The 19,200-nt window shown below is 50.7% G+C and overlaps 3 protein-coding genes and 1 long non-coding RNA gene across 10 annotated transcripts in view; 2 read left to right on the top strand and 2 right to left on the bottom strand.

The window, feature by feature from the left end:
• Positions 1-19,200, top strand: part of LOC114589761 (uncharacterized) — a 498,312-nt gene that overhangs the window by 230,712 nt on the left and 248,400 nt on the right. The gene's annotated exons all lie outside the window — the stretch shown is intronic.
• Positions 443-3,983, bottom strand: LOC114595220 (cystatin-A-like). Its single transcript, XM_028725573.2, has 4 exons — positions 3,960-3,983; positions 3,273-3,368; positions 1,786-1,887; positions 443-605 (listed from the first exon to the last, which is right to left on the bottom strand). The coding sequence occupies exons 2-4, from the start codon at positions 3,336-3,338 to the stop codon at positions 486-488; spliced, it is 288 nt and encodes a 95-aa protein (XP_028581406.1). The 5' UTR covers positions 3,339-3,368; positions 3,960-3,983; the 3' UTR covers positions 443-485.
• On the bottom strand, positions 3,960-18,138 carry LOC114595257 (uncharacterized). 5 transcript variants are annotated; one of them, XR_013392733.1, is made up of 5 exons: positions 17,138-18,135; positions 16,706-16,737; positions 16,464-16,580; positions 14,365-14,659; positions 6,008-8,687 (listed from the first exon to the last, which is right to left on the bottom strand). It is a non-coding gene; the product is annotated as an uncharacterized LOC114595257 (long non-coding RNA). The 5 variants fall into 5 exon arrangements; XR_013392734.1 differs by having other exon boundaries at positions 14,365-14,635; XR_013392736.1 differs by lacking the exons at positions 6,008-8,687; positions 14,365-14,659 and adding an exon at positions 3,960-4,052 and having other exon boundaries at positions 17,138-18,138.
• On the top strand, positions 12,783-13,808 carry LOC114595180 (olfactory receptor 52E4-like). The gene has a single exon (XM_028725524.2). It carries the CDS (start codon positions 12,846-12,848, stop codon positions 13,806-13,808), a length of 963 nt encoding a protein of 320 aa, XP_028581357.2. The 5' UTR covers positions 12,783-12,845.

Raw genomic sequence — 19,200 nt, 5'->3', positions numbered from 1 at the left:
TGAGCATCCTTTCCCGTCTGCTTGCACTTTTTTTATGGCCACATTCTGCGTTCCAGTTTGCTTCTCATATTACATTTTTAGGAGTTTCAGAGTGATTTGCCCCTCTAGGTTTTGACTTTCCAACTTCCTTCTCGCCAGGTTTCCTCTTTGGAAATCAAATGTGCCCCTGATGACACTCTATCCAAGACCAAGCCCCCCACATCGCCCCTCTTGCCCCACCCAAAGGGAGGCCTCCCGGAGAGGCTCTCTCACCGCTGCCCTCCCCAGACTGGCATTCATGGAAGGGGTGGCATCGAAGGCGACCTCCATTACAGCTGTTCCTTGCCACACCCGCTTCCTCCCCATAAATGCCACCTTTCTCTCTCTCTCACCCCACAGCTCATTCCCTCTCCCTCCCCTTGCACAACTTCTCAAAGGCAGAGACTCTTTCCAAGACCTCGTCTTTATTGATGGAGCTCCTAAAGCTCTCAAGCCCTCCACTGCTGCTAGAAGTAGGTGATGGGGTCCGTCCTGGTGTGGTTCAGCTCATAACCGTGGAGCGTGAGATCGCCTGAAAGGTTCTGGAACACACGAAGGTGGGCGTATTTGTCCTCCGCATACCGGACCTGTGAGGAGGAGGAGGGAAGAAGACAGAAAGGGTGTCACCAGCAGAGACCGCCTGACCGATGGTTCCTCTAGAAGCTAGAACTTTGTATGTACAGAAGTGGAAAGAGAAAGGACAACCAACGAAGGAGAAATGGCTTGTGGAACAGATGGAATATTCTGAAATGGTGAGATTTTGTTCTGTGAACCGCCCTGAGACCTCTGGGTATGGGGCAGGATATAAATCCAATAAATAAAAATAATAAACTGCCAAATTAAGAGGACGTAATTACAAAGCGTTTAAGGAGGAATGGGAAAAGCTGGTGGATTACCTCTCAAATTATCACCCATTTATGAAGTCATGGGCAGGATTTGAAATGTGAGCAGTGGATGAACGAAAGATTGAACGGCGGTTGGGTTTAGATGATAAAAATATTTCTGTTATAAAACAGCTAATAAAAATGAGTGAAAAACAAACATCAGGCAAGGAGGGTTGGAAAGTAAAAAAGAAACATGGTAAAGGTAAAGGTAAAGGGACTCCTGGCCATTAGGTGCAGTCATGGCTGACTCTGGGGTTGCAGCGCTCATCTCGCTTTAGTGGCCGAGGGAACCGGCGTACAGCTTCCTGGTCATGTGGCCAGCATGACTGAGCCACTTCTGGCCAACCAGAGCAGCACACAGAAACGCCGTTTACCTTCCCGCCGGAGCGGTACCTATTTATCTACTTGCACTTTGACGTGCTTTCGAACTGCTATGTTGGCAGGTGCAGGGACCGAGCAACGGGAGCTCACCCCGTCACGGGGATTCAAACCACTGACCTTCTGATCAGCAAGTCCTAGGCTCTGTGGTTTAACCCACAGCGCCACCTGCTATGTATATGATGATAAATGCTTTGAAATATTGTTGGACACTTAATAAAAATGTTGTGTTGTGCTGTGTTGTATATCCATCCGACATCTGTTTAAAAACCTCCAGGGAAAGCGAGGCCATCACTTTCCATGGGAGTCCATTGCTGTCAGACGTCTCTTGCCCTCAGAAATTTATTCCTAAGATTTACCATACTCAGATTCTCCTTGGAGAATGTCTCAAAACGGCCTGGCGTCTCTTAGCAAGGTGAGAGCCTTGCCTGCCCCCTGGAGGTCCTTGGAGGAAAAGCTGATATAGAGATGCAATAAATAAACCAGCCAGGAAAGGGCCACTGACCTTGAGGAAGTAGTTGGTGCCAGCCACCACCTGAGTCCTGAACTCAGTAACCTCAAAGAGGTTGAATGCCTGGTTCACTTTTGCTTCCAGCTGACATTTCACCTGCGGGAAGAAGGCAAAGGCTGAGGGTTGTGGCAGCAGGAAGCTGAGGGTGGGAGGAGAGAGGCTTGGCTCACTCATGGGGGCCAGAAGAGGCTGCTGGAGGTTCCCTGGGACAGGCGAGGGGGAAAAAAAAGCTTTTGGCACCAGCCCCTCCCCATTGGATGCCCTCCTAGTGCTTTGGCCATCCTGGACGGGAGCTGGTTGGAGTTGCACACTTGGAGAGCACAAGGCCCCCAAAGCCTTTCATAGAATCATTGACTTGTAGAGTTGGAAAGGGGCCCCCAAGGGGCATCTAGTCCAACCCCCACAATGCAGGAATCTCAGCTAAAGCATCCAGGACAGAGGGCCACCCAGCCTCTGCTTATAGACCTCCAGGGAAGGAGAGTCCGCCGTCTCCCCAGGGAGACTGGTCCGCCATCAAACATCTCTTACTGTCAGAAAACCAAAATCTCTTTTCTGGTAACTTGAAGCCATTGGTTCAAGTCCTAACCCAGGGGTCAGCGAACTTTTTCAGCAGGGGGCCGGTCCACTACCCCTCAGACCTTCTGGGGGGCCAGGCTATATTTGAAGAAGAAAAATGAATGAATTCCTATGCCCCACAAATAACCTAGAGATGCATTTTAAATAAAAGGACACATTCTACTAATGTAAAAACACGCTGATTCCCAGACCGTCTGTGGGCCAGATTTAGAAGGCAATTGGGCCAGATCTGGCCCCCAGGCCTTAGTTTGCCTACCCATGTCCTAACCCCCAAAGCAGGCGAAAACAAGCTTGCTCCCTCTTGCGTGTGACAGCACATAAGATATTTGAAGATGGCTACCATATCTTCTCTCAGTCTCCTCTTTTCCAGGCTAAACATACTTGGCTCCTTCAACCGCTTCTTTGAAAGGTTTTGTTTCCAGACCCTTGATCACCCTGGTCTCCTTCCTCTGCACACCTTCCAGTTTGTCAACATCCTTCTTAAGCTGTGGTGCCCAGAAGTGGACGCAGTGTTCCAGGTGTGGTCTGACCAAGGCAGAAGAGAGCAGGACTATGACTTCCCTTAATCTGGACACTAGACTTCTGTGGATGCAGCCTGGAATAGAATTAGCCTTTTTTGCTGCTGCGTCACACTGTGGACTCATGTTGAGCTTGTGGTCCACTAAGACCCCTAGATCCTTTTCACATGTACAGCTAGCGTTGACATTTGGGAATCCTTGAGAAACAGGCCTCAACACGGCCGTCATTTTCCACAGTGAGTCAAGAAAAGCCTTAGTGCAATGAGGCTGGAAGCCAGACTTCCCCACCTCTACTCTGTCTGCAGAAGAGGCAGAGCCCCAGAGCCTCTCTCTGGCTGGTGGTGGTGGTGGAGGGGGAGAGGAATCTGTGGGGAGAGGGCAGCTCACCTGGTCAGCGATTGCCTGAATCTCAGGAGTGGTCGGTTTGGTGGGCGATAATCCTCCAAGACTCATGGTGGCTCTGAAGGAAGATGTGCAGCAGGTCTGAAGCAGGAGAGTCGAAGGAGGGAGGGACGGGGAACACACCTTTTATTCTCAGGCAGCCCCCACCTCTTTTTGGGCAACATCGGGTGCAGAGGTGGCTGACAGCCAAGGCTGGCGTCATGTGGGACGGAGCATTGCTCATCAAACTCTGGCAGGAGGAGACACATCCCATCTCTGACAGAGGAGGGAACTGCTGCTGGCAAGGAGAAGGGGGCTGCCTGCTCCCAAATCCCATCGCAACCCCTTGCGAGGCCATAGCAGACCTCAACGGTCGCATTCCCTGGGGAAGAAGGGGCACCACAGTCCTCCATGCACCAGTAGCAGTTAAGTCCTGCTGACCACATGACCCAGAAAATTGTCTGTGGACAAACACCAGCTCCCTTGGCCTGAAAGCGGGATGAGCACCGCAACCCTAGAGTCATCTACGACTGGACTTAACTGTCCAGGGGTCCTTCACCTTCACCTTAGTAATTCTCCCAATTATGGCTTGCCTAGAAGAGACAGAGGCACTCCTGAGATGCACAAGGAAGGAAGAACCTGGGGAAACACCCGCTTCCCTGAGGCTAAAACCTGCCAGTCTCTGCCACCCACCTCTTTCCAAGGAACTGTGCGTGACTCCTTTTGAGGGAGGGGAAACCTTTGACTCAGCTCTGCTGCTTGACATTCCGGTTCTGCTCAGCCCAACTATAATGATAATAATGATAATAATTTATTATTTATACCCCGCCCATCTGGCTGGGTTTCCCCAGCCACTCTGGGTGGCTTCCAACAGAACACCAAAATACAATAACCTATTAAACATTAAAAGCTTCCCTAAGCAGGGTTGCCTTCAGATGTCTTCTAAAAGTCTGGTAGTTGTTTCTCTCTTTGACATCTGGTGGGAGGGTGTTCCACAGGGCAGACGCCACTACCGAGAAGGACCTCTGCCTGGTTCCCTGTAACTTGACTTCTCGCAGTGAGGGAACCGCCAGAAGGCCCTCGGAGCTGGACCTCAGTGTCCAGGCAGAACAATGGGGGTGGAGACGCTCCTTCAGGTATACTGGACCGAGGCCGTTTAGGGCTTGAAAGGTCAGCACCAACACTTTGAATTGTGCTCGGAAACGTACTGGGAGCCAATGTAGGTCTTTCAAGACCGGTGTTATGTGGTCTCAGCGGCCGCTCCCAGTCACCAGTCTAGTTGCCGCATTCTGCATTCTGCATTGTAGTTTCCGGGTCACCTTCAAAGGTAGCCCCACGTAGAGAGCATTGCAGTAGTCCAAGCAGGAGATAGCCAGAGATAACTAGAAGGGGCATTAATTTAACGATGTGAATGTGATTATTGCGCACCTTGTTGAGCATGCAAATTGTGCAGAATATGTGCATGTTCTGGTAAATACAAGTAGCTGGTTTGGGAGGTGGGGGTGTAGCCTCCTGGATGAGGCCAATGGCCCACCTAGGCCAGCATCCTGTTCTTCCCACAGCGGCCAACCAGATGGAAACCACCCGCAGGCAGGATCCGAGGGCACAAGAGCAACTCTCCCTTCCTGTGGCTTCCAGCAGTTGGTCTTCAGAACCATGGCTGTCTCCGACTGTGGATGGTCACCCTGGTTAATAGCCACCGATAGCCCTCTCCTCTTCCATGAATTTGTCTAATCCATCTAGGCTGGTGACCATCAGAGGCCAAGACACATTTTGTCCTGAGAAGGCTTCATTTTCAAAGGTAGATTACTGGGATCCTTGTTCAGGAACAAAGCAGGAAGTGGAGTTGAGCATGATGACCCTTGAGGTCCCTTTGAAGTCTACAGTTCTGTTCCATGAAATCTTTGTCTCCTTTTTGGGGGGTACGTGTCCCAATGCCTCTCTCTTCCTCTCACCCACCGCTGGGTAGGAGCTTCAGAGTTTTGCTTTTGCCTGCAAGAACAGCAGCCTGGTCCATATCTGCTTGGTCTTGGCCCCCTAAATGATGGGGCTGAGCATGGGGGCACCAAGAGGCAGAGGATGGAGAGGATGATGTCAGGAAAGAGTAGAGCCCAGAGATGCAGAAACTGAGGGTGATGGTGCTGTGGGAATGACAGGTGCCAAGGGCCTTGCGCTGGGCTGCCTTGGGAGGGCACCATGGTCAGCACCACTCTCAGGGCCAGCACCAGAGGGGAGTGAGGATGGCTCCGTACCTGAGTGGGGTGCTGATGGCCACGTGGTGGTCGAAGACCATGGCTAGCCGGACACCCGACTCTGTGGCAATTAAGGTGTGCAGGAAGAACGTCTGGGCCAGGCAGGCCTTCAGGCTGGTCTCCCTGGTGCCGAGGCAGAAGATGCCCAGTAGCTTGGGCATAATGGAGGTGGAGACGCCCAGGTGGGTCAGGGCCAGGATGGCAAGGACGAGGAACATGGGCTGGTGGAGGTTGGAGAGACGAGCAGGAGGGAGACCTTCCCCAGCAAGGCTGTGAGGTTCACGCAGCCGAAAGGGATGGAGAGTCAGACGTCAAGGGACTCCAGCCCCAGGATCCCGACCAGGAGGAAAGAGGAAGGCAGGCGAAGCTGGTGTTGCACATCTCTGCTGTTATGGTAAAATCTGGGTGCGAGGCTGCTCTGCCACCCAGCTCGTCGGACTAGGTCCGCGGGTCCCTGCGGAGGAAAATGAGCTCAGCCGGAGACAGGAGCAAGATGCAGAAGATCCAAGTTTATTGCGCAACAGGTTCAAGGCGAGATTGAACCGCAAGAAAGGGGTGACATGAACTTTTGAAACTTCCCTCCATGTCCCAGAATACAGTGCAAAATACATCCCAGTTACATCATGAATACATTAAGGAGAGGTTGGGTTACACAGGTTACATCATGAATACATTAAGGAGTGGTTGGGTTACACAGGATTAACATATGGAGGAGGGAGGGGGGAATATGCAGAGCTGGAGATATGCGCAGATAAGCACATCCTGAGTACCAGTGATGAGAAGACAATGGTCCATGTATGCATAGTCTGTCACCTGGCATTGCCCAGAGGAAAGGCTTGGCAGAGTGATTTGACAGGATTAGGGTCTTGACACCTTGCTTGAGGAATTATGGAGGACAGGGGAGGTGTCATGGAGTCCTAGAGAAATTGAGCAAATTGGCACGTTGATTTTCTATGAATTTTATAGATTTTAGTCCCTTTTGACATTGACAATTGGACTCGGAGATAAATGGATATATTGTAGCGAAGAAGAAGGTGAAGAAGACATGCCCCCCCCCCTTCCGTATCACTGCACAGGGAGGAAAAGGCGGACCTCTCCCAGTGTGGGAAGTAACATCAAAGCAGTCAAATACAATGTTTCCTATTTGCCCAGAGTGGACACACAGGGGAATGTTGCTCCAGCCGGGAAGACTTCCTGTCACACCTGGTCTGGAGCATTCTCCCCCTGCATGTGACCAGGTAGATAGGTGTGACCCTGGCAGACCCTACAAAGGGGCTGGTCACGCAGCCATCTTCCTCTTATGCTGCTCTCTCTTGATCCCTCCTCTCCATTTTGCCTTCTGCTGTCTGCCGGCTCTCAGCCAGCAGCGCATGGGCTCATCCCTCACAGAGGATGAAGCCACACCTTTCTCTGTAACTGTAACTAAAAGCTCAAGCAAGCCTGCCTTCAGGACCATACTGTGAACTGAATGTAAGCAAAGCTTATCATCATCAATCTTTATTACAGTCCAGAGACCCAACAAATCGTTACAAAGCAATGCACAATTCATACAGCCTACCTCCAGGTTAAACAAGCATTTCGCTCAGACTTAAAGATGGGGATCATTGGTTCTTGCAACCACCGATAAAAACTTCACCACTGCTAATGTTCTAGCGTTTGTCCAGTCTTCCAATAGAACCTGACATAGTGAGCCTCTGTTTTTCCCAGGAAAGGTACCAGCAAGGGTAGTATCAGTTCAGCCCTGGCTTGCTCGTATTTTGCACAGTGCAGCAAAATATGTTTTATAGAATCGATGTCTTGAGCACACGAGCAAAGTCTGTCCTGGTAGGAAACTCCTCTCAACCTGCCATCCAGCACTGCAGAAGGAAAGACGTTTAGTCTGGCTTTGGTGAAAAGCCTCCGATAGTTTGGTACTGTCAGGTTTTTAATGTAAGATGTTAACTTAAAGACATGCCCATATTGTACTCCTACTGCCAGTGGACTACAGACTGTGTGTGATGGAGATCACAAGTCACTGTTTGTATTATCCCATAATCTTTGCTTTAACGTCTTTAGGGCGCCTTCTTAACCCAGGTAATACAGTTGGGGTGTGGCAGACCAATAGAGGTGGCTTTTCTAGCCATGGTTTTCTGCCATTTGCTGACAAACTCCTCATTGGTCAGGTGTTGGTACAAACCCTTCCCTGGGTCAAACACTGAAATCCTGAGCCAATGTTTTAGGGCAGACCACCACGCTTTAGTTGAAATTGGGCATTCACCAGCTTCTAACAGAAGTACGGAGTTGGGGACACAGTTGGGTACCTGCAGCAGAGATCGTAGAAATTTTGCCTGAAAGCCTTCTAGCTCAGGCAGGTCCTCATTATGCCAGACATTTGCAGCGTACAGGAGTTGGGAAACGGATTTTGCCTTGAAAAGCCTTAAGGCTGCTGGAACATGCTTATCATTACTTTTAAAAGAAGACTGTTGTGTCATCATTCTTTTTAAGAGGGAACTAAAGGGGAATTTACCAGGAGCAATCCAATCTGGACAAGCCAGACTAGATTGCTCAATTTATATTGTTCTAACGAATCTGTCGGGACGTGGGTGGCGCTGTGGGTAAAACCTCAGCGCCTAGGACTTGCCGATCGCATGGTCGGCAGTTCGAATCCCCGCGGTGGGGTGCGCTCCCGTCGTTCGTCGTTTGGTCCCAGCGCCTGCCAACCTAGCAGTTCAAAAGCACCCCCGGGTGCAAGTAGATAAATAGGGACCGCTTACTGGCGGGAAGGTAAACGGCGTTTCCGTGTGCGGCTCTGGCTCGCCAGATGCAGCTTTGTCATGCTGGCCACGTGACCCGGAAGTGTCTCCGGACAGCGCTGGCCCCCGGCCTCTTAAGTGAGATGAGCGCACAACTCTAGAGTCTGTCAAGACTGGCCCGTACGGGCAGGGGTACCTTTACCTTTACCTTAACGAATCTGTCAACTAGTTTCCTGCTGTGTACTAGGGAATGTGCTCTGCTACCAGCTCACTAGCTTGAGTGAGGAAGGATAATATTGAATCAATACATCCTCTCCCACTATCCACAACATTCTCACACCAGCAGCTACCACAGATGCGTCTCCATCAGCAGGGAGGCTGAGTGGACCTCCCTGGTCCGCCTTTTTCATCTGGATCCTGGGGTTCTGCTGCAGCTTCTGGGGAAGAACAGACAGAAGGATCAAGCCAAGGGCCCGGCCAGCCCAGCCTCTTGTTCTCACAGTGGCCGACCAGATGTCCCAAGGGGGAAAACAACAAGCAGAACCTGAGCACAAGAGCTGCTCTCCCCTCCTGCCCTTTCTAGCCACTGGTATTTAAAAGCATTGCTGCCGCCAACTGATGCTATTTAAGGACAAAAGCAGGGGCACCCAAGCAAGGCATTGCAGGGACTCAAAACAAAGCACACACACACACACACACACACACACACACAGCACCCGTTCAAATGCTCAAGAACCAATGCTTATGACTTTCTTATCAGAATAAGGCAAGGGGACCCTATGAAACACTGAAGATCACCCAAAATAGCAAATAATAATAATAAAAAAATTTAGTTCCAAAGGTAGTAATGATGTTAGAGAGGAGAAGAGGGGAGAAGACTCACGTTGCCCTGTGGGTGGGTCGGGGTCAGCCACAATCCCCCAATCCCCCTCCTGACTTGCAAGGCTGGGCAAGAGCCCACATGGCAAAGAGCCAGACAGAAGCCCATCACCTTCACAATGCATATTGGGGAAACGCAATGCAGGCTGGGAGTTCACCAGGTGCAGCAAGAATAAGTGGTGCCAACTGATTCAAGATAATAAAGGAATGTTTCCTTGGAAGGGGAAAGGCGGATGAATAATTGCAGCCCTGAGGGACAGGGACTTTCTACCTGGCACCACACCTCTTTTCTGACATGATTCTGACATCTCCGATTAAGCTTCTTGAAATGTTATATGGGAAATCATGGGAACATTTGAATTGGATGTAACATTTTGCTCTGGGTTCTTCTTTGCTTGCTTAGGAAATTACTGGTAGTTGCAACAAATAAATGATCAGGCTTAATAGCCGCTGTTTGGCTTCTTTAACTGGGCTGTGGTCTCTTGCTTGAACCTGACCAATTTTGGACCCGCAGGGCCAAAAAAGTTGGGAAACCCCAAGTTTTGATACTTCCTTAGCACTATTGGCCCCCAAGACCCCTCTCCTCCCCCCTGAATTTGTCTAATCCTCTTTCACAGCCTCCCAAGTTGGAGACCATGGAGACCTCAAACGGCTGGTGACTTTTGGGATGGTTCTAATAAAAGGTGCTGAAGCTCAACATCAAAAAAACAAAGATCATGACCACTGGTCCCCTCACCTCCTGGCAAATAGAAGGGGAAGAAATGGAGGCAGTGAGAGATATTACTTTCTTGGGCTCCATGATCACTGCAGATGGTGACAGCAGCCACAAAATTAAGAGACGCCTGCTTCTTGGGAGAAGGGCAATGACAGGCCTAGACAGCATCTTGAGAAGTAGAGACGTCACCTTGCCAACAAAGGTCCGTATAGTTAAAGCCATGGTTTTCCCAGTAGTGATGTATGGAAGTGAGAGCTGGACCATAAAGAAGGCTGATCGCCGAAGAATGGATGCTTTTGAATTATGGTGCTGGGGGAGACTCTTGAGAGTCCCATGGACTGCAAGAAGATCAAACCGATCCATTCTGAAGGAAATCAGCCCTGAGTGCTCCCTGGAAGGACAGATCCTGAAGCTGAGGCTCCAATACTTTGGCCACCTCATGAGAAGAGAAGACTCCCTGGAAAAGACCCTGATGTTGGGAAAGATGGAGGGCACAAGGAGAGGGGGATGACAGAGGACGAGATGGTGGGACGGTGTTCTCGAAGCTACCAGCATGAGTCTGGCCAAACTGCGGGAGGCAGTGGAAGGCAGGAGTGCCTGGCATGCTCTGGTCCATGGGGTCACGAAGAGTCGGACACGACTAAATGGCTAAACAACAACAACAGCAACAAATAAAATGTGCTACTCAGCTGAGGACTTCAGAATTCTTAAATTACTGGCTACTTCAGAAGCACTTGCCTTGGTCTTTGCCCTGGAGAAGGAATCATAGAACCACAGAACTGTGGAGTTGGAAGGGACCCTGAGGGCCATCTAGTCCAACCCCCGGCAGTGCAGGAATCTCAGCTAAAGCAACTCAACTAAAGAATCTCAACTAAAAGAGACATGGAGCATCACCATCTTTTTATTTGTACCCCACCCATCAGACAGGGTTGCCTGAGCTACTCTAGGCGGCTTTCTCAACAATTTATAAAACCACAAGACAGTCAAGCATTAAGAACTTCCCTCAACAGGGCTGCCTTCAGATGTCTTCTAAAAGTCTGGTAGTTGTTTATTTCCTTGACATCTGTGCTCTAAGTGCCTTGATGGGGGAGATATCTCTATTCCTGGGCTCACACTCAGCCTTTGAGCGGAAGAATTGTCTGGGTGTGGGCAGAGCAACTGGAATGAGCCTCTGCAGAGGAGACACTTTTACGCCATCCCTTAGTCAGTCCTTCTGGCTTCCTGTCTCCCCTGGAACAATTTCTGATGAGAAATCCCGAAGGGACTCAGGGATGCCTGACCAGGGCTGTGTGTCTCCCTGCCAAGGCAAGGGGCAGCGTTGGGGAACAGGGAGGCAGGAACCAGAGGCTTCCGATGGAGGTGGAACCCTAATGCACACGCTTTTGCTGGATTAAGAGCTGTTCGGCAGTGGAACTCTCCTCCCTTGGAGGTTTTAAAGCAGTGGTTGGGTGGCCATTTGCCATGGGTGTTTCAGTTGAGATTCCTGCATCACAGGGGGGTCAGGCTGGATGACCTCTGTGGGTCCCTTCCAGCTCTACAATTCTATGATTCTATGATGGCTATTTTCAAGTATCTGAAGGGTTGTTTCATAAAAGATGGAGCAACCTTGTTTTTCTGCTGCTCCAGAGGCATAGACCCCAAAAGGGATGGAGGAGCTTCTTCTGTTGCATCCTTGCAGACACCTCTTCCCTCTTCCAGGTGGAAGAAGAGAGGACGGCTAGCCTGAAACTTCAAACAATTCAAATCCAGGCTAGCCTTCCTCTCTTCTTCCACTTGGACTCGCTGGAGTTAGAGGCTGTAGCCCAGGATGGGGACACCGTGGTCCTCCAGATATATTGGGACTTTGACTTCCCTCAGTCCCAAACAGCGCAGCTCGTGGTCAGGGATGGTGGGAGATGGGTTGCATGGATACCCGGAGGGCCACAGATTCCCCAGCCCTGTGGTCATCAAACCCTGGGGGGGGGGCAGCACTGTGCTGGAGGGACTCAATGATTAATGCTGTCCATTGTCCCCCGACCCAGTGGCCTTGGAGAGATGCCCCACAGCTGGGCATACCTTGGTGCAATGGACCTGTTTGGGATGGAAAATGTCTCTGAACAGCCCCTTGAGATGCCCCCTCCCTCGTTCTCCACAGAGACACCATAAAGGCTGCTTCCCGCTCAGCCAGGTGGCCTCAGAGCGATGCTCTGCGCAGGATGCAGCTGCTTGCAAAACTCCGCCAGGAAGCTCAGGAGCAGAAGAAGCTGCCTTAGGCTGAGCCGAACGACACCTTAACCTAGAGGTGGACCGCAGTGGCTGCGGTGGCTTTTCAGGGTCTCAGGCAGGGAGTCTCTCCAGCCCCCGGCCTGGAGTTGCTGAGGACCAGACCTGCATGTGAAGCAGATGCTCTCCTGGTGATTGACAGACCTCCCTGTGGTTCTGCAGGTGAGAGGGTTCACTCTCGCCAGAATGGCTCTTCTCTGCCTCCACATGGGGAGGACACGATGCATCTGAATGCCAGTTGCTTGTGACGTAAAAAAATTCCTGATTCCTGATACAGACTTTGTTCTAACTCTTCCAATGCTGTGCATTTAACCTTTTTTTGAGAGAGAGAGAGTGTGTGTGTGTGAGAGAGAGAATGTACCAATGAACGTTTTGATTCCTGTGTGCCTGCCTTCTGCAGTTCTCATGCCTTCCTCCTGCACTGAATCCCGGCCTTATCTGACCCTAGAAGGACTCAGGGTGTTTTGCTAGGGTGTTTTGACAAGCCAGGGAGAAAGATGTAGGAAGGGATGCCAGTGGCCCCTCACGGAAGACTGGTTGCCAAGGCAACTGGAGGTTATGTGCAAAAGCTGAGACGCAGACATTTCACACTCCTGCACCTGTAACCCTTTCCATGTCTGCAATAATCATAGAATCATAGATCTGTAGAGTTGGATGGGACCCGAGGGGTAATCTAGTCTAGTTTCTTTTTTCTTGGCAGGGATGAAGTGACCCACACCTGGCCAGAGGCAGGAGGAGAATGCCACTGTCTAATGCCACCCACTTTCATTCCCCCATGTGCATCTTGCTGGGGGTCCCGGGGCTGGAAGCTCTCCACTCCTGGATCTCCATCCCCTTCTGCCTCGGCTACGTCGTCGCTCTCCTGGGTAATTGTACCATCCTCTTCATCATCAAAACGGAAGCCAGCCTCCACCAGCCCATGTTCTTCTTCCTCTCTTTCCTCTCAACCATCGACCTGGGCCTCTCCACCTCCACTCTGCCCAAGATGCTGGCCATCTTCTGGTTTGGCCTCGGGGAGATGAGCTTTGGCTCCTGCCTCGCCCAGATGTTCTTCATCCACACCTTCACGGGGATGGAGTCTGCCGTGCTGCTAGCCATGGCCTTTGACAGGTACGTGGCCATCTGCGACCCTCTGAGATACACCACCATCCTGACCAAGCCACGGATCGCCTGGATGTGTGCTGCCGTGGCTCTGAGACCCTCCATGCTGGTGCTGCCCATTGCCCTGTTGACTCTCCGCCTGCCCTTTTGCAGCGACCACATCATCATTGCCCACACCTACTGCGAGCACATGGGCATCGCCAAGCTGGCCTGCGCCGACATCCGGGTCAATGTCATCTACGGCCTCTTCACCATTGCCTTCCTCATGCTAGATTTGGTCCTCATTATTCTGTCCTATGCGCTGATCTTGCGGTCTGTTTTCCGGCTCCCCTCCAAAGAGGCCCGGCTCAAATCCCTGGGAACTTGCGCTTCCCACGTGGCCGTGATTTGTGTCTTCTACACTCCTGCCTTCTTCTCCTTCCTCACCCACCGCTTCGGACGCAACATCCCCCATTATGCACATATCCTCATTGCCAATCTCTACGTCATTTTGCCCCCGGTGCTCAACCCCGTCATTTACGGCATCCGGACCCGGGAGCTGCGCAGGAGGATCCTGCAGTTCTTGTTCTCCAAAAGGGCACCTTTCTCCAACGTCTCCTGATTATCCTGCCCTGCAGGGGGTTGGACTAGATGACCCCCAGGGTCCCTCCCCGCTCTACGATTCTATTTTGCATTCCTACAATCTGTTGAGTGGGAATTCGGATACGGAATCTGAGTGTTTTGTTCTGATCCTAAGAGATCCAATGTGGCAAAGGGACAGAGCTCAGAGGAAGGTCCTGCCTTCAGTCCTCACTGGCAGCCCCAGCTAAGGCTGGGAGAGAAACCCCAGAGAGCTGTCGCTGCCAGTCAGTGTGGGGCGCCCTGAGGTAGATGGACCGATGGCTTGATTCATAATTCTGTCATTCTATGATCCTGGCAAGCTGGACTCTGGCCTGATTCACTGCAGCACAGTTGGGAGGAGAAGAGGAGGAGGAGCAATAACTTTTTGACAATGTGCACAAAAATTCTTCTTCTTCTTGTTGTTGTTGTTGATATCCTGCCTTTCTCCCTGAGAGGGATTCAAGGCAGCTTACACTTAAGACAGAAACAGCTAACGCCATGGAAAAAGAGTAATAATTTAAGAAACAATTACATATTAATGGAATTAATAGAAATACCTGGTATATTGTAAGCATTTAGAACATTCCCATAGAGGCAGCATGCCACCAGCGCTTTCATGCAAAGCCATCACTTCCCCAAAGCCTCTTGGGACAAGGAAGTCTTGAGCTGCCGGCAAAAGACCCCAAGGAGGGAGCCAGGCTCATTTCTCCAGGAAGGGAAGTTCCAAAGAATGCCGCTTGTTCACGTTAAGCTGCAGTTGTTGTTCATGAAGCAAGTATACAAGGCGGTATGCAAAGTGGGCGAATGTCATCTTCATGTCTGTTTCATCTTAATTTTGGGGAAGACACATCACTATACAGTGAGATTTAAGAATGCAATAAAGAATGCAGAAAAAAACGGGATAGAATATTTTAGGTTTTCCCTTTATATTTGTAATTATTTTTTATGCACGTTATAGCTTTTAAGGAAGCAATAAATGGGAAGGGAAAAAAACTATCTTTTCAGACTGATTTATTGCAGTGCTTTGGCTTTCTGAAACGTGGTCCCCTCTGGACAACAAATACCATTAGCCACGCCACTCCCACCCCACCCCCGACGATGCTGGGGCTGATGGGAGTTGGAGCCCAAAGACCTGGAGGGCACCAGGTTGCAGAAAGACTGCGATTAGGGCCAGGAGAAAAAAAATAAACTACTGTCTCTTGGGGTTCATCTGGGGCAGATATGGGGGGTGGGCAGGCAAGGAGAGAAGCTTGGTGCCTGTGGCTGGTGCAGGGCAAAGCAGGCAGACCGCCCATGCAGAAAATGGGAACTGGCCCTGGAGAAGACGGGAGGAGGAGCTCAGCTCCGCAGGATTCGCAGGGAGGTCTGCTGACCTTTTGGGGTCTCAGGGCGCAGAAATGGCTCCTCTTTCTTGAAGGGCCCCACAGACCTCCTGGGACACCGGAACTGATTCCCTTGTTGCTTCTTTGAGTCAATGGAGGTTGCATTTCCTCATTTACATGAGGACTGTTGCTAAAGCATGCAATGCACCCTTCACACCTGGTTGTGTGTTAGGAACACAGGCAGAAATGATTGTGCGTGTTCGTGTTTTGTATTTGTAAACTACCCCTGTCTCTGAGTGTGAGATTCCAGGGCTCCCAGGCGCTGACCAAAGATCCAATTTCCTTGGAATGAAGGTCAGCGTAGAGTGTGGTGTCTTTATGATATCTAGTTTTATTTACTCACAAATTCAACCAGAGTGTAGGATGGAGGGGCTCACAGCAGGTCTGGCTTCTCCATCTGGCGCAGCTTTGGCTCCAGCACAGAGAAAGCCGGTCTCTGGGTCTCCCACAACTGTCTCTGGGTCTTGCTTTCCTATCTAGACAGCCCCCCCCACATTAGCCTGGGTTGCCCCCCCCCCTTTGCTGCAGTTTTTTCAACCCAGATCCTTCTTTGGAGATGCTGAGGAGGACACCCAAGTGGCCAGAGAAGGCCCTTGTCTTGCCAAGAAACTTGTCTGTGGGAATCGTGCATCCATAATGCTATGGAAAGGGTTAATGTCTTCTGGAATTCTCTGGTGTCACCAGAAGAGGAAGCCCTTTTTTTAGTCAGGTCTGTTATCAACTGCAGAGGATGAGTAGCCTTGGGAGCCTCTTGGGGAGATGGAAGTGATGAAAGGACTGAATCTACTTGCTCTGAGATGGGGGAACCTTCGGGCAAACGCCAGCAGAGAAGGGATGCTGTTGGCCGCTAGTTTCTGTTCCTCCCCACTTTCCCAAAGGGCGTAACATCTGAGGTCCTGCGGGAGGAAAGAGCGTCTCTGGGTCAGGGGCCAGTCTGGGCCAAAGTGGCCCTCCACTGCCCCCACCACAGAGTCCCTGGCTCTTGTCTATATTATTGCACTTCATGTGTTGTTTATGTGCAAGATAAACATTTGATATTGTGATAAGAATATATAGAAGAGTATTGTTTATGTGAATGCACAGCCGGTTACGTCTTGTGTGTTTGTCCATTCCAGGAACAGCATTCCTGACCCAGATTTTCACAAGAAGTCCCTAAGATGATTCCCCTTTCAAACAGGATATGTGAACCTGGGCCAGTAGGGCCCTTCTCTCTGGCAGACGGACAACCCCTTCCCCAAACCTCCACTTCCCCATGGGGGTCTCCCACCACTCACCAGGATGGCTTTGGCCACCTCCTGCTTGGAGCACTTTGGGGTTCAGAGCCCCCTGAGCTGAGCTGCCTGGCAGTTCTGGATCACCTCCAGCAGGTACAGCTGATCTTCCTTCAGCAGCTGAAAGGCAAAAGTCAGGCTGTCAGTTCCTCACGAAGGGAGGGCTTCTCCACATCCGAGAGTGCAGAGTGGGGGGGCAAGGAGGGCAGGTCTGAGTCCCTGCTCTGGTTTTCTCCAATACTCACCCCTGGGGGAGGGATGTGCAACCGCAGCACATCTGCAAAGAGAAGGACATGGGGACAGGTGAGTCCGTCCCTGAGAACCTGGCAAGGCTATTCCAAGAGTTTTCTCCTAGATTCCAAGTCCTACTGCAGGGGAGGGACATCCCAAGCCTTGGCGGTCAATCCTGGCCTCCTTCCCCCAGAACGTGGCTCCCCAGGGAAGGTGCCCCTCCGGCAGATAACTGCCCCCCAGCCATGCCCCCCAGCCCAGCCCCCTGCTTCCTCCACCAGACTCCACAAAACGGGTTGGCCACTGGGTGGATTGGGTTTCCAGCCGCTGGCCCACATGAACCTTGGGTCGGATCCAGCTATCTGGCTCTTTGCATCTTTTCACTAGCTGCCCCCCATGCCCATTCCTGCCCTCCTCTGTCCCAAAAAGGAGGGCCACTTGCTCACCTGGTGCCACGGGCTGCTCTGGGCCTTGCTGGGGGGCCACCCTGTTGCAGCGTCTGAAGAGGCCCCTTAAGCACCTGATCCTAGAAGGGATGAGTGGAGAGATCGACTCAGAAGCCGGCAGCCCCAATTCTGGGGGGTTGCTTATGTGTGAGGAGGGGAGTTGAAGAGCTACAGCCATGCCAGGGCCCAGAGAGCCTGCCCCCCCCCCCCCATTTCTGCCCTGCTTGCTGACTTGACCTGGAGGCTGCAGCCCGAGAGCTCAGCTGCTCCCACCAGTGAAGGTACTTTCTTATGCATGCTTTTAAGGCTAATATACAAAAGTATATCATTTCCCCTTCCAGAAATGCTGAATTGCTAATTCAGGGGACACTGAAGTCCTTGCAGAGATTACAGGACAGCTTTCCAGATTAGTTAGCTGGGAGTGAGGCAGTTGGCAGAGTGGCACTGGGCTCGCTAAGATGCCAAATACTACAGGAATTGCTTTCCTGAGACTTTTCAGCACTGCAATACCATTTCTTTAAAAGGTTGATTTTTAAGTCATGGCCGTGTCTGAGCAAATACTCCACATCTGCCAAGCTTTCAGGAGCAGGACTAAGGGGTGAAATGAAGCCCCCAGACCTCCAAAGGTTGAGGGAAATGGTCTATCTCCCTTCTTCCTTTGTGTTATCAGTTATTTACACCTAAGAAATGGGAAGAAAGCAGCTGCTCAAGTTAAGTGCAGGGTTTGCTGGGGTTGAGATTAACTAGCACGTTGAGTGAGCTCTGTCCTATTGCAACAGATGGATGCTGGCTTTGAAAGAAGTGAATGATTATGTACTACAATCAGTGGCGTAGCGTGGGGGGTGCAGGGGGGGCCGGCCGCACCGGGCGCATGTTTTGGAAATTGTACTGAATTGAATTAATTTGGCAATGACTTGTAATAATCTGGAAAAATCAATAAAAACAATTGAAAAGAACTTTGGAGAACTTTCTATCATTGTTTTGTAGCTGTGCCCTGTGAAAATCCAGTCTCACCTGCTGAATTGAAGCTCAGATAAGCAAAATCTCCCTTGGGATTTCCCACTTTAACCTCCTCCAAAAGTTTGAGGGAAAAGGTGTACCTCGTTTCTTCCTTTCCAATATTTGTTATTTCCACCTAAGAAATTGCAGGAAAGAAGTTACTCATGTTAAGTGCAAGGTTTTCCAGGGAGGGGAAAGAGACAGACAGAAATGTATTTACATGCCTTTATTTCTGTCTTTTCCAGCAGTACAGAGAAACGTGTCTGCACTCTCTAAACACCAACAGCAGAGAGAGAGACTCCTCCCCTGTACTTCCAGTACAGGTCAGATGACACCCTGAGCTAACATCCGGTGCTCAGTACAGTGAATAGACTGTCCCTTTGTTCCCACGGTACAGTCCCAAACATCAACATCCTGTCTGGCTTTCCAGCCAGCTGGAGCTCGCTGCTGCATTTCTCTTTTTTCGTAACATCCTCCCCCAAAAGAATCAATGCGTGTTGTTGCGAGCAAAGCTTGATCCAGAGAAGAAAACAAACAGTTGTTATACATATAACACTCCCCTGTTGTTCCAGTTCCACCCTTGGAACTCCCCGCCACTGGTTTCCCCAGTGTACCTCTCTGGTTGTCTGGTTTCCAAGGAATGAGTTTGCGTTACCTTGGCTAGCAACTCTCTGTTGTGTCTTTGTCTCTGACTTAGACACAGCTTTAACCTGTCCTCGGTTGTGTACAACAGCAGCACATGCAACAGCTAAGTTCGCAAACTCTTTTGAGTACCTCTTGGGTGGTAACCCTCTCAGACCTGCGTATGAGGTGCTGATCTTCTCTGCTCACTGGTTCTGCTTCCGGACTCCTTGGAGAACCAGTTCCAATGGTAAACAGTGGTTCATCCTTCATCTGTGAAGGTCTATCCATTATGTGAGATTTCCTCTCAATGACTGTGTCAACTGAGCTCTTTGAGCTACTACTGTCATCATCAGTACCACTGTAATCAGTAAAATCATTATCATCATCCGAATCGTCCCCTGTGGGAAATGGGTGAACAATTACTCTCTCCTGTTCAGGAG

The sequence above is a fragment of the Podarcis muralis genome, chromosome 4, assembly GCF_964188315.1.
Source record: "Podarcis muralis chromosome 4, rPodMur119.hap1.1, whole genome shotgun sequence".
Classification (NCBI taxonomy): domain Eukaryota; kingdom Metazoa; phylum Chordata; class Lepidosauria; order Squamata; family Lacertidae; genus Podarcis; species Podarcis muralis.
The sequence above is the reverse complement of the archived record's forward strand: the minus strand, read 5'-3'. Positions and strand labels throughout refer to the sequence as shown.